The following is a 13,891-nucleotide window of genomic DNA, read 5'->3' as shown; positions in this document are numbered from 1 at the left end:
TCTGTTTTCAAGATTTGTGCTTCAATTTGTATGAGGTAGAACTGTCAAACAGACAAGGGGAAAATATAGATAAATTAACAGAATGTATTAAAAACAAGCAATTGGTAAGAATCACTAATTTAAAATATTATTATGTTTTTCTTAAATTGATATGTATGTATTAATTGTGTCTAGATGGAATCATTTTAATTTGCTGTGAGGAGTTTCATGTTTAATATTTATTTATATATTATTGATGTAATACAGTATCTGTGGGGTTTATGTTCCAAGACCCCCAGTGGATGCCCAAAACTGTGAATAGTACTGAAGCTATGTATACTGTGTTTTTTTCTATGCATACATACTTATGATAAAGTTTAATTTATAAATTAGGCACAGCAAGAGATGAACAACAATAATAAAATGGAAGTTACAACTATATACTGTAAGAAAAGTTATATGAGTATGGACTGTCCATCTCAAAATATTTTATTTATTATACTATACTTGAGTACTACTTGTGATGAGTGAGGTAGGTGGTGCAGGCATTATGAAGTACTACTGTTGGCCTACTGGGTGGGTAGCATCTACAGCATGGATACACTGGACAAAGGGATGAGTCACAGCCGGGCGTGGTGGCTCACGCCTGTAATCCCAGCACTTTGGGAGACCGAGGTGGGCAGATCACGAGGTCAGGAGATCAAGACCATCCTGGCTAACATGGTGAAATCCTGTCTCTACTAAAAAATAAGCTGGGCATGGTGGCGGGCATCTGTAGTCCCAGCTACTCGGGAGACTGAGGCAGGAGAATGGCGTGAACCTGGGAGGCGGAGCTTGCAGTGAGCCTAGATCGCACCACTGCACTCCAGCCTGGGTGACAGAGCAAGACTCCGTCTCAAAAAAAAAAAAAAAAAAGGATGATTCACATACTGGGTAGGAGGGGCAAGAAGCAAGGATACAAAATAGTTCCTAAAGTCTGGCATGGCAGATCACATCTATAATCCCATTACTTTGATAGGCCAAGGTGGGAGGATCACTTGAGGCCAGGAGTTTGAGACCAGTCTGGGCAACATAGCAAGACCTTATCTCTACCAAAATAAAAAAATTTAAATTTTTTTTTTTTTTAAACTAGCCAGGCATAACCGCCTGCACCTGTAGTCCTGGCTACTCTGAAGGCTGAGGTGGGAGGATAGCTTCAGCCCGGGAGTTCAAGGATGCAGTGAGCTGTTGCTGTGCCACTGCATTGCAAGCTGGGTAACAGAGTGATACCCTGTCTTTCAAAGAAATAGGCTCTTAAATCATAGCTCCTGTAAGTCAAGGAGCTTAGGAGACTATGGAGGAGACAAATATGTAAATCATCATATGCCATACAACACATAGAGACTCTTATAGAATCTTTTTGAAAACTGAAAGTAGTGATTCTTTTTGTGAGTGAGATATTAGTGTCCTAACTTTATTGTAGTGTAATCATTAGAAAAGTCTGATTTTGTATATTCATTGTGATTAAATAATGATTTATATTTGTAGCCTTATCACCTCTCAGTTTTGAAATAAAATGTTTTATTCTGTAAAATGGTATATTTTGTTTAGGTGGTTTAACTGAAAAATTATTGTATAGATACTGGATTTTATCTTTTATGTGTATATAGATTTTTGAAGTGGTAAGCAGTAGAAAAGAAAAGCTATTGAATTCATGATTTAGAACAACAGCTTTTAGACAACAACTGCTGCCTGGGGACAAAACTGCCCCAGTTACTGAAAGCATTAAAATTTCAAGACTTTTCTTGAGCTCAAGAGTCCACTGAAGACTCTGATAGAGGGAAACAAAAGAGAGGAAGAATTTATTTTCATCTGTATTTCTTGTTGCCCTGGAACTTGATTATTTTCTATTATTTTCCATTTCTTAAGATGCTGTAGAAAGAAGTCTTTTATTGGATGGTATCTTGCAGTCTTTTTAGTTTCAGGGTTTTGGGAAAATTTTCATGTAAATATGAGCTTAAGATGCTACTTATAGGTTTGATTCATCTTGAGTTTATACTGGCTACATGGTAACATATTGGCTGTTTAAGCAGTGGTATGAAATGTCAGCTGTCTCAGTGAAAAAGTAAGGCTTTTCTGATTGATCTGCCATGTGCTTGAGCACTATTCTAAAACTAACCCTTCATATTCTGGTTATTTTATATAGCCCCAACAGGGGCAAGATTATTTCAGCTAAGGAATTTGAAGTTTCTGATACTGGGGACAGAATTACCCTGACTCCCATAACATGTGCAGAATTTTTTCTTTTCTTGAGGTCAATATTCACTAATGAGTATGGGTAGAGGGAGAAGAGAGGGATTGCAGAATATTCCTTCAGTTGAATTTTTCATTTATATTTAAGGCAATCATCAAATGCTTAGAAGATCGAGGGTTTTTCATTTTACTTACATCATCAGCCTTACTATCAGAACCAGGTATGGACAACTGTTTTGGAAAAAAATATTTTTCATTATGTTTACTTTTGCTTTATAAGATCAACAACCTAACTTTTCTTTTTCTGATTCTCATTCTGCATAGATTTTGGAGGCAAGCAGATGGGTCTGCATGGGTTACATTTATTTCATTCACCGCTGTCAACAGGTGAGGATACAGTGGTTTCCAGTTCACTCTGTTGGATATATTTAGTCCTCATCTGACCTGACCACTTAGCAGCATGTGACACTGTTAACTGTTTTTTCCTCTTAAGTATCTCTCTTCCCTTAACATCACTGGTTCACCCTTCTTGACCTCCCTTGTAGGTTTATGCTTCCCTCTGACCTCAGTCCCATATCTCCACTTGTCTACTGACGTTGCCAATAAGATATCTCAAAGGTGCCTTAAATTCAGCATGTCTAAAACTGAATTCATTTGTTATTGAATTTTGCCATCGTCTCTCCAGTAAATATGTCTCAGGCTCTGGGTCTTCATAGGTGCTGTTCTCCTTATCTGTACCTTATCTATTAGTCTTTTTCATATCAAGCCCATACATTCTTATGGTGATGTTGATCCACCAGAGGACCAAACCTTGGCTCTTGGGGGCAAAAAAATACTACTCATACAGTGCATAAACAGATATGCAGTGTATATGTGGTATTAAAATTTTGGAGGTCAATTTGGGGGAAAAATGGGTCTAAAAGGGCTGGGGAGGAGGATGACTAAAAAGATTGAGAAACACTAATCTAGTTTATTCTTCCTCCTATCTGTCAAGCTCGGCTTCACTATCACTTTCTTTATTCCCATCACCACGCTTTGCTCAACTTAGACCCCTATGCTTATTTATCATCCATATAGTTTAAATATTTATTTGTATAATTATTTAATGCCTGCCCTTCTTGTATTCTGCTGTATCCCTAGTGCGTAGCAATGCCAGTCACCTATAAAACAGTAAATATTTGCTAAACAAATAAATAAATGAGAGTTGGCCAGTCACGGCAGCTCACACCTATAATCCCAACACTCTGGGAGGCCGAGGCAGGTGGATTTCTTGAGCTCAGGAGTTCCGAGACTAGCCTAGGCAACATGGCAAGACCCCGTTTCTACAAAAAATAGAGAAAAATTAGCCAGGCGTGGTGGCTTGCACCTGTGGTCCCATCTACTTGGGAGGCTCAGGTGGGAGGATCACTTGAGCCCGGGACGCGGAGGTTGCAGTGAGCCAAGATTGTACCGCTGCCCTCCAGCCTGGGCAACAGAGTGAGACCCTGTCTCAAAAAAAAAAAAAAAAAAGTCACTTTGTTTTATAATCACAATGTGTGTGTTTAAACATAAAATTCTATATAGTATTTATAAAGCTATAACCAATATAAAAATGTTTTTAAAGTTTTTTTTAAAAATTCAGTTACTGGCTAGGCGTGGTGGCTCATGCCTGTAATCCCAGCACTTTGGGAGGCTGAGGTGGGTGGATCACAAGGTCAGGAGATCGAGACCATCCTGGCCAACATGGTGAAACTCCGTCTCTACTAAAATACAAAAAATTAGCTGGTTTTGGTCATGCATACCTGTAGTTCCAGCTACTCAGGAGGCTGAGGCAGGGGAATCACTTGAACCCGGGAGGCAGAGATTGCAGTGAGCTGAGATCACGCGCCCCTGCACTCCAGCCTGGCAACAGAGTGAGACTCTGTCTCAAAAAAATTAATAATAATAATAATAAAACTAGTTACTTAAAGCAGAAAGCTGTGCTTTCCTAGGCATCACTTCATTGCAACAAGCAAAGCATTACCCATGATAATAACATAATTGGCAGTGGCTGTTTGTATTTTTCAAGCATTTATCATGTCAGGTTTTGTGGTGGAAGTAGTAGATTTAGCAATCCATAAAATAAGTACTCTTATAACAGTTTCAAAGATGAAGAAACTCAGGGTCGAATTTGTTTATGGTCTAACAGCTAACTCCAGATCTGGCTCCTGTAAGATTTCTAATTTCTTTTTTTTTTTTTTTTTTTTTTCCAGTTGTAAACTATAAAGTTTCAGATATTTCATTAAAAGATTTTAACAAAGTGAAAGATTAAAATTCTCACATAAATATGACATGAACTTGCCAAGCGTTTGCCTATATTTATATCAGGTGAAGAAGAAAAAGACTGGCCAGGCATAGTGGCTCACGCCTGTAATCCCAGCACTTTGGGAGGCCAAGGCGGGCGGATCACTTGAGGCCATGAGTTGGAGACCAGCCTGGCCAACATGGTGAAACCCCATCTCTACTAAAAATATGAAAATTAGCTGGGTGTGGTGGCATGTGTGTATAATTCTAGCTACTCAAGAGACTAAGACACAGAATTGCTTGAACCCGGGATGCGGAGGTTGCAGTGAGCTGAGATCACACCACTGCATTCAAGCCTGGGTGACAGAAGAAGACTCTGACTCAAAAAAAAAAAAAACAAAAAACAAATAACAAAAAGACCAGAGTAATAACTTTAAGACAATTTAATTTATAAAAACTTCGGGCCCGGAGTGGTGGAGGCCTGTATTCCCAGCACTCCAGGAGGCTGAGGCAGACAGATCTCTTGAGCCCACTCGTTCAAGACCAGCCTGAGCAACACGACAAATCCCATGTCTACAAAAAATACAAAACTTTTTATTTTGATATCTGGCCACGTTTTCCTTTTTACTGTTATTTGTCCTTCATTTCCTTTTTCTGTAACTACTGTAGTGCTAATGTATTTAACTAGAACTAACTTTGTGTTTTATTCTGAAGTTACTTTTCTTTAAAAAGAATGGTACAATTTTTATTTTCACTTAGTAGGCCTTGAAGGCCATTGTTTCTTGTGGCTTTATATTACTGACAACTCAAATTTTCTAGGATTTTTTTACCCAGTTCATAGGGACCAGACCTTTTCTCTTTTTTTTCCCTTTTACTCTTTCCTTTATTCGTTTGCAAAAAAAGAAAAAGTTAGCACTTCAGTCAAAGTATGGGCCAAGGAGAGGAGGTGAAACATAGACTAGTCAGTTTTAGAAGTTTTTATTTCATTTGATAGAAAAGGCGATAAAATTAGCAATAATCATTCCAGTGAGATTTCAGCATTTTTTAGGGCTTCTTTTTTCAGTTCAGTTGATTTGCACTAACTCATTAAAAGAATTTAAAGTGAGTTCAATAAGGTAGAGCTACAGTAAGATAAATTTTAAAACAAAATAAGAAAAAGTACAAAAGCAAATCTGCCAGCTCTAAAGGCTAGTGGTACTGCTATGATGGACCATTGAGTTCATGAGCTCCTTGTTAGTGAGATGGAGCTGGAGGCAGGGTTTAGTTTACTTGTTCTAACCTAGTGATTGCATGTCATGATACTTTTTCAGTTCAGTGTGCGTGCGTGTGTGTGTATAATTTCAAATACACGGAGATATATTTGTTAAATGTACCTGTAAGTCTTCTATTAATTGCCATTTAGGTTGTCATTTGAAAGACTGTAACATATTTAACCATCACGTAATTTTGAAATGTAAAGCATTTTTTTTCCAGAATGTTTTGTTTTTAAAAAATAAACTTCAGATGTTTAATACATGTATATATATTTTAGGGGTAAAAGATTTGAAAGTTGAAGATGACATCTCAATGAAGCTGATACCTATTTTGCCTGCCCTTAATTGTGCCCTGCTAGAAACAAAGAAATCACTTCCTGAAGAAAGAATCCATCCAAACACATTAGTAAAGCATTTCCAAGAACTGTACAAGGTGGACAGAAGCCCTTCATTGACTGTTGCTCCTCAGGATAGAATGAAAGACCCTACATTCTTGGGGAAACTGCCCAGTGGTTTTGACTTGATTCCTCCAGCTGAAAAGTGCCCTTCAGAGTCTTTAACTCAGTTGAACTCTTATTTTTCAGACCCCAGTGCTTACATTTTGGAAGTGTCTACTGCTTTGGACTTGTTAGCAGAGCATCCTCAGTCTCCTTGTGTTTCAGACGGAATTTGTGATGCTGGATTTTCTTTAGTTATGACTCCAGATCCTGATTTTCCTGGCTCAGAGGCAGAAGTAAGAAAAGAAACTGAAACAAAAAAGGATTCTGAAGAAATGTTGAAAGCAAAGAAGAGAGTTGTGGTTCCATTGAGTCCAGCGTCCAATCTGAGAGTGCAGCCTAAGAGGAAGGCCAGCATGCCACACGTGGTGCAGAGTAAAAAGGTGAACTTGTGCCACCCCTTTTCCAAAAGAACTGCTCCCAGAGCAGACAACAGCTCGGACTCTCCAACAACTCTTAAGTTAGTTAAAGGGCAGTTTCCTCAGAAAAGAAAAAGAGGTAAGCACGATTTATGTGGGTTATTATAATAATAGTTGTGGCCAGGTGTGGTGGCTCATGCCTGTAATCCCAGCACTTTGGGAAGCCGAGGTGGGTGGATCACCTAAGGTCAGGAGTTTGAGACCAGCCTGATCAACATGGTGAAACCCTGTCTCTACTAGAAATACAGAATTAACTGGGTGTGGTGGTGCGTGCCTGTAATCCCAGCTACTCAGAAGGCTGAGGCACAGGAATCACTTGAACCCAAGAGACAGGTTGCAGTGAGCCGAGATCATGCCATTGCACTCCAGCCTGGGTGACAAGAGCAAATCTCCATCTCAGTAATGATAATAATAGTTGTTGTATTCAATCCCTCTTGCTGTCTTGGTCTGTGTGGACTGCAGCTTTGCAGCATCAGTTAGAATTGCCATCATTTCTCTTCAGGCAATTGTGTGCCTCCTAATGCCTGACAAGCACTGATTGAGATAGCAACTGAAAACCAAGAAATAGGAAAGACCAAGATACCTCAAAAGCCTACCCACCACCAACATGTTATGTTCCACCTTGTAAAACCACTCACACGTGTATGTTCCATTCTAAGAAAGACGACCATCTAGTTTCTGTGCCATCCTCTTCACAAATGGAGGAAGAAGAGGTTCTAAAATCAAGCACATCAGTACCAGCAAACGGTGATAGCTGACAGCCTCAACACCTATAAAGAGGAGGGAAATGCCTGGGACCTCCAAAAGTAAAGTAGTCTGGGGCAGAGTTTCTAATCCTTTATGTGTACCACAGGTTTTTACGTGAGCACCTGGATTCTTCTTGTGGTTTTTATGCTCCCTGAAAATTGAGTGAGAATTGGAGTCTTGAGCCACTTAGTGTATTGGCAAATGTATTTCAGTGAACATAGCACAGCAAACCATATGACTTTGCCCTAGAGTCATCTCAAATTGTATTTTACTATTATTTCTCTAAAAGAGTAGGGAAGTATATGGGTGACCCCTTTGGAGAAGAAGGCAGCACAGTATGGCCGAGGGGCCACTCAGTTGTGCCTGTGTCATCTTTGACTGTTCTCATGCCGTGTTGGCAGAGCTGAGCAGCTGTGGCAGAAACCACGTGACCTTCAAAGCTGGAAGTATGGACTCTCTGGCCCCTCACAGAAAATGTTTGCCAGGCCAATCTGTAATATTTTGAATTTGAAAATGTTGGTGCCTAAAGAAGAAACATCTAGGATATGGTAATCCCAGGATTCTAAATAATTCAGGGTTTACCCTATGGAGGTTTTTTTGTTTGGAGTTTTCTGTTTTTGTTTAGAAACAGGTTTTCTCTGTCAGCCAGGCTGGAGTTGAGTGACATGATCATAGATCACTGCAGTCTCGAACTCCTGGGCTCAAGTGATCTTCCTGCCTCAGCCTCTGGAGTAGTTGGGACTACAGGGGCGCCCCACTAAGTTTTTAAATTTTTTTGTAGAGATAGGGTCTTACTATGTTTCCCAGGCTAGACTTTGAACTACTGGCCTCAAGCGATACTCCTGCCTCAGCCCCCCAAAATGTTGGGATTACAGGTGTGAGCCACTGCACCCAGCCTTGGTTTTATCCTGTGGCTTCACAAATAGTGGTTTCTGGCTTATTGTGGCTTGAGGAATGGAGTGGAGATGTGTGTATTTAGGAGGGTAAGTGGAAAGTATGGTAGTATAAAGCAGTGCACCAGACGGTACAACTCTCTGTAAAATAGATTCCAGGCCAACCATACTGCTCTGCATGAACCAATTTAAGGTATTGAATCAATTGTCCATAACTCAACATAAATTGTCACTGTTTCTCAAATGTTTTTAATTATATCCACTGTAAGAAATACGTTTCATATTATATTCCGGTACCTACAAATTCATACATGACTGCAACAAAAATTTCAAAAAAAAATTATGTGTAATACAGTCTGATACCTTCTGTTCTGTTTCATTTAAGAGTTCTGGGCTGGGTGCAGTGGCTCGTGTCTATAATCGTAACACTTTGGGAGGCTGAGGCGGGCGGATCACTTGAGGCCAGGAGTTCAAGACCAGCTTGGCCAACATGGTGAAACCCCGTCTCTACTAAAAACACAAAAAATAGCCAGGTATGGGGGCGCTGGCCTGTAATCCCAGCTACTTGGGAGACTGAGACACGAGAATCTCTTGAACCTGGGAGGCAGAGGTTGCAGTGAACTGTATTGCACTCCAGCCTGGGTGACAGAGCAAGACTCCATCTCAAAAAAAAAAAAAAGAAAGAAAGAATGAATGAATGAATTCCAGTTGTGACACACTGAATCATTGAATTTATTTTACAACCCCACCAGTGGATTAATTGCATTCAGTTTGAGAAGCATGGTACTGAGTGTTCCATGTGAACAGAACAATCCCTGCAGGATCACTTTGTTTCATTTTTCTTATCTGTTTCCCCAAGACCTGGGTGTACTTGCAAATATCTTCCCTTTCTGTTTGTACAAATATTAGAAGGTTTCCCCCTGGGTCTTGGTTGTCTTAATCTTTTTCTTTTTAATTTAGTCTTAACTGTTTTCCTGATTTTTTTTTTATTTTACTTTTCCCTATGCTGAAGATTTTAGAAAATGTAATTAGAGTGTAATAAGAAGTCTTACTCTTAAAACAATATGCTGCTTTAGTACTTATTAATGTAATAATTTGGTAGGGAGGAAAATAATCAGACTTGAAATGTACAGCATTAAGATATTCTGAAAACATCTTTAAAACTATTCCTTTCCCTAACCCCCAAAAGAATGAAATGAACTGGGTCTCCTTTTTTCTGCTACATTTCACTAACACTCATCACAGTTTCTTAAACTGTTTAATATGATCTTTAGTGTCCTTAGTGAGAAGTAGTGTCTTCTGTATAATGTAATTTAAAAATATTTGCCAACATTTATATGTGTGATTATTTCATATGATATCTTTGAGGCTAAATTTTAACTCTTAAAAGATTGAAATACTTTCTATTGTGCATTATAAGCAGGTGTTTAGTATTTCCTTTTTCTTTCCATCCACCTCCACCTTTAGCTATTTTTATACTATGTGAGAAGCAAAACAGAGCACTTCTAAGAGACATAATTGTGTAAGATAGTAGATTTGTTAGAAATAAAACCAGGTGCAAACTTTCCTCGGTCTTCCCATCTTTTAAAAGATTATTTTTCAGATGGTATTAAAATTTAGATGTTTACAAGTAGTAACGTAAAATATATAATATGGCTCTCCAAATATATAATATTGCTCTCGATACAACTCTTCTCTGCAGTGTGGTTATAGTTTTAACCACATCGCCTTATGGGAGCTGTGCTGCTTTTTGTTTAAACGTGAATATCTATATCCTGGGGCTGTGATCTAGCATATTCAGTCTGACCTGTCACATTAGTCAGCAAAGGTTATGAAGATTTTTTTTTTTTTCTTTTGAGACAGGGTCTCACTCTTGCCCAGCCTGGAGCAGGTTGATCTCCTACTCCTCAGCTCAAGCAGTCCTCTCGTCATGGCCCCCGACATACTGGGATTACAAGTGTGAGCCACACTCCTAGCCCAAAGATTTTTGGTTTTTTTTTCTTTTTTTTTTTTCAGTTGTTACAAAGTTACTACTCCGATCTTTTTCTTCTTCATCTGATAGGGATATAGGCAGACACTTAGCAAGTTCATATTATATTTATGTGAGAATGTTTAACTTTTGCTTTGTTAAAATCTTTTAATTAAATACCTGAAACATCATAGTTTATTCCCCATTACTAAAGTTACTGCCCCCAAAATAAAAACAAAACAGAACAAAAAATGGAAAAGCTACGCTAAGTATCTGGGCCCCTACCCCTTAAAAACATGATGTCTTTTCTACATAAGGTGCGGAAGTGCTGACTGCACAGTTTGTACAGAAAACCAAATTGGATAGGAAAAACCAAGAAGCTCCTATTTCTACAGATGTTCCAGTGCCAACAAATGCTAAAAGGGCAAGGAAACAAGAGAAATCTCCAGTCAAAACTGTTCCAAAGGCTAAGCCACCTGTGAAGAAATCTCCACAAAAACAAAGAGTAAATATAGTAAAAGGCAATGAGAACCCCAGAATCAGAAAGCAGCTGCAACCTGGTAAGAAATACTCTTCCTGTAAATTTAAACACCCCAATACAGATCTAACAGAGAGTACAAAATAATATATTGAAATAGTGTAAGAGCAGTTGAAATGTCCCTATAATATTTTCTGGGTTTTTCAGTTCAGACATGAAAAAAAATAAGTAAACTGGTTAATGTAAATAAATTAGGAAGGTACAAAGGCTCAAACCTTCAAAAACATAGAGTCTGCTTTTTACTTTGCAAAAAAGCCTAAACACGAATTGTCTACAAGCATTAAAGTATAAATGGCCTTATTTATAACTAAATACAGAAGAAGTAGTATCTGGCATTATTTTTCTGGACCATTATAATTATAAGAAATTATAATTATCAAGAAAAGTATGTTTATCTGAAGGGAATTATAAACAGACTGTCCAGAACTGTCAGTAATGCAGAATCCTTTATTTGGTTTTATTTATTTATTTAGAGACAGGGTCACACTTTATAATCACTGCAACCTTGACCTCTTGGGCTCAAGGTATCCTCCCACCTCAGCCCCCTCAAATAGCTGGGCCTACAAGCACGCACCACCATGCTCAGCTAATTTTTTTGTATTTTTTTATAGAGACCAGGTTTCAGCCGGGTGTGGTGGCTCACGCCTGTAATCCCAGCACTTTGGGAGGCCAAGGTGGGTGGATCATCAGGTCAGGAGTTCCAGACCAGCCTGACCAACATGGAGAAACCCTATTTCTACTAAAAATACAAAATTAGGCGTATTGGTACATGCCTATAATCGCAGCTACTCGGGAGGCTGAGGCAGGAGAATCTCTTGAACCTGGGAGGCGGAGGTTGTGGTTAGCTGAGATTGCGCCACTGCACTCCAGCCTGGGCGACAGAGCAAGACTCCGTCTCAAAAAAAAAAAAAAGAGAGAGACAGGGTTTCACCATGTTGCCTAGGCTGGTGTTGAACTCCTGAGCTCAAGTGATCTGCCTGCCTCCGCCTCCGAAAGTGTTAGGATTACAGGCATGAGCTACCATGCCCAGCTGAGAATCCTATATTTGGTTTTAAAAGGCATTAATTTTAAAAGTAGTTTTACTGATTTAACTTTGCTTAAGTGAAGAATCAAGTTTAGTCACATGAACTGCTCTAGTTTTGTATTTTCAACCTCTGGACATAACGTCTGTACTAGAAAGTTTTGTTGTCACCTTAGTGAGACACATACCAGCTTTCCTCCTGGATTTACTTTCCTTAATTTTTCTTCCCTTTGGTATTGATTCGTTTGTGGTGTGCGTGTTATTTTTTTGTTTTGTTTAACAAAGAGACGTCATTCCCTCATATCTTTTCTATGAGTTTTCTGTCTGGTTTTCCTGATTCTACTTTCTCCCTCATCTGTTACTAGATTTTAGTATCTCACAGAGAATGAGAATTCAGAGAAAGAAAGTGGATTGTTGAGTTTTTTGTTTTTTTTTTGAAATGAAATCTTGCTCTGTCGCCAGGCTGGAGCGCAGTGGCACAATCTCTGCTCACTGCAACCTCTGCCCCCGGGTTCAAGGAATTCTCCTGCCTCGGCCTCCCTAGTAGCTGGGACTACAGGTGCATGCCACCACACCTGGCTAATTTTTGTATTCTTAGTAGAGATGGGGTTTCATCATTTTAGCCAGGATAGTCTCGACCTTTTGACCTCATGATCTGCCTGCCTTGGCCTCCCCAAGTGCTGGGATTACAGGTGTGAGCCACTGCATCCAGCCAGGTTTGTTTTGTTTGTTTGTTTGTTTGTTTGTTTAACTTAAGCATACCCTGAGATTCTTTAAGGTTTTTCAGATTGTTTTGTGACTGAAGATTTTTTTAGAAGCTCATCATGTCATTCAAAAACCCATATGCTGCAATTTTGGCTTCCATACCAAATTTGAGCTCTTCTGCTTGTCTCTCTTGGGAGTTTATGGTGCGGCTGCACCCCACCTCTCTGTGTTGCGCCCCTGCTGTTGCCACCATGCTTCTTCCCCTGTGGGCCATGTGTGCCTCCCCCACGCATCCTTTGCCCGTCAGGGGCTCACAGCTAGAATTTATCCCCACAGGGAGGCATTTTCTCATGTTCTGACTCTCACTAATCTCTCATTTCTTTGGGATATTTGAGAACATTATATAATTTAATTCATACTATTTTCAAGTCATTTGACGTATCTTGGTCCAGTCTTTCCAATTTGTAAACATTATGAGAATAGATAACATCTTGTGTTCCTAGCAGCGTCATTTGAATTCGTTGTACTGAATTGGCTTCAGATGTTTATTGACAAATTGATTAATGGGAGGAGGTATGTAATTGCATACTGGCAGAAAAGTGAGCCCAGAAAATTTAAAGTTTTCAAAATATGTGTTCAAATACAGGCTGATTTGTATTGCAAATGTCTCTATGTATTATGGAGCCACATTCCAAGTTAACATTTTTAAATGACTACGTTTAAATCTCTTAATTTTTTTCTTAAGCGCCTATGTTAATCATTTTACTTCCTATACTTGAAATATCAAAGTTTAAGAAGGTAGATGAACCATAGCCACATTGACCTCAGTTTGAAAATTACTGATTTAAATTAGAATCAAATGATAATTTTGAAGTCAAACAGTCCTTTTGTTAATGAAACTTGATTTTCTGTCCTTTTTATTCACTAAACTTTTTTTTAGTGTAGTTCCTTTGGCATTGTCTTATGTATGTCTTAAATAGAAATTATTGGTGGTGTATTTTTTTTATTGAGAACCTGTAACACGTCAATAATTGGGTGATTTATGTGAGACTGTAATATATTAAACTACCATTTTTCTTTATTTTAATACAGTATCTTTTATATTAGGCCTTACTCATAAGTAGTGTTTTGTGTAAGGGATAAGTAGATGGAGGCCATAATAACAAAGATAGAATGAAATTAGCATCAGATCACAAAATTAATTTTATGTTTCCAGTATACCTTTGGGGCTAACAAGACAATTATCTGCTTTGGGTCCTTCTCATCCACCTGTCCCCTTTGGGTTTGCTGTTTTAAATGAAAACTGGGCAGTGGTTGATTAGCTTAACCCTTTCCCCATGTATGTGCATGCCCTTCTCTTTCTAATTGGTGACATC

At 38.8% G+C, this 13,891-nt stretch overlaps 1 protein-coding gene across 10 annotated transcripts in view; it reads left to right on the top strand.

Annotated features, from left to right (window-relative positions):
* Positions 1 to 13,891, top strand: part of TASOR2 (transcription activation suppressor family member 2) — a 78,555-nt gene that overhangs the window by 39,311 nt on the left and 25,353 nt on the right. For 7 of the 10 annotated variants that reach the window (XM_011762744.3, XM_011762738.3, XM_011762734.3 and 4 more), the window contains 5 exons: positions 1 to 104; positions 2,360 to 2,432; positions 2,536 to 2,598; positions 6,005 to 6,721; positions 10,569 to 10,811. In XM_011762744.3, coding sequence (XP_011761046.2) covers positions 1 to 104; positions 2,360 to 2,432; positions 2,536 to 2,598; positions 6,005 to 6,721; positions 10,569 to 10,811 — 1,200 coding nt within the window. The remainder of the gene's footprint in view (positions 105 to 2,359; positions 2,433 to 2,535; positions 2,599 to 6,004; positions 6,722 to 10,568; positions 10,812 to 13,891) is intronic. The other 3 variants (XM_011762739.3, XM_024796745.2, XM_011762736.3) reach the window with 2 other exon arrangements.

Source organism: Macaca nemestrina, chromosome 9 (assembly GCF_043159975.1).
Source record: "Macaca nemestrina isolate mMacNem1 chromosome 9, mMacNem.hap1, whole genome shotgun sequence".
Classification (NCBI taxonomy): Eukaryota; Metazoa; Chordata; class Mammalia; order Primates; family Cercopithecidae; genus Macaca; species Macaca nemestrina.
This window is presented reverse-complemented; position numbering and strand designations above follow the sequence as displayed.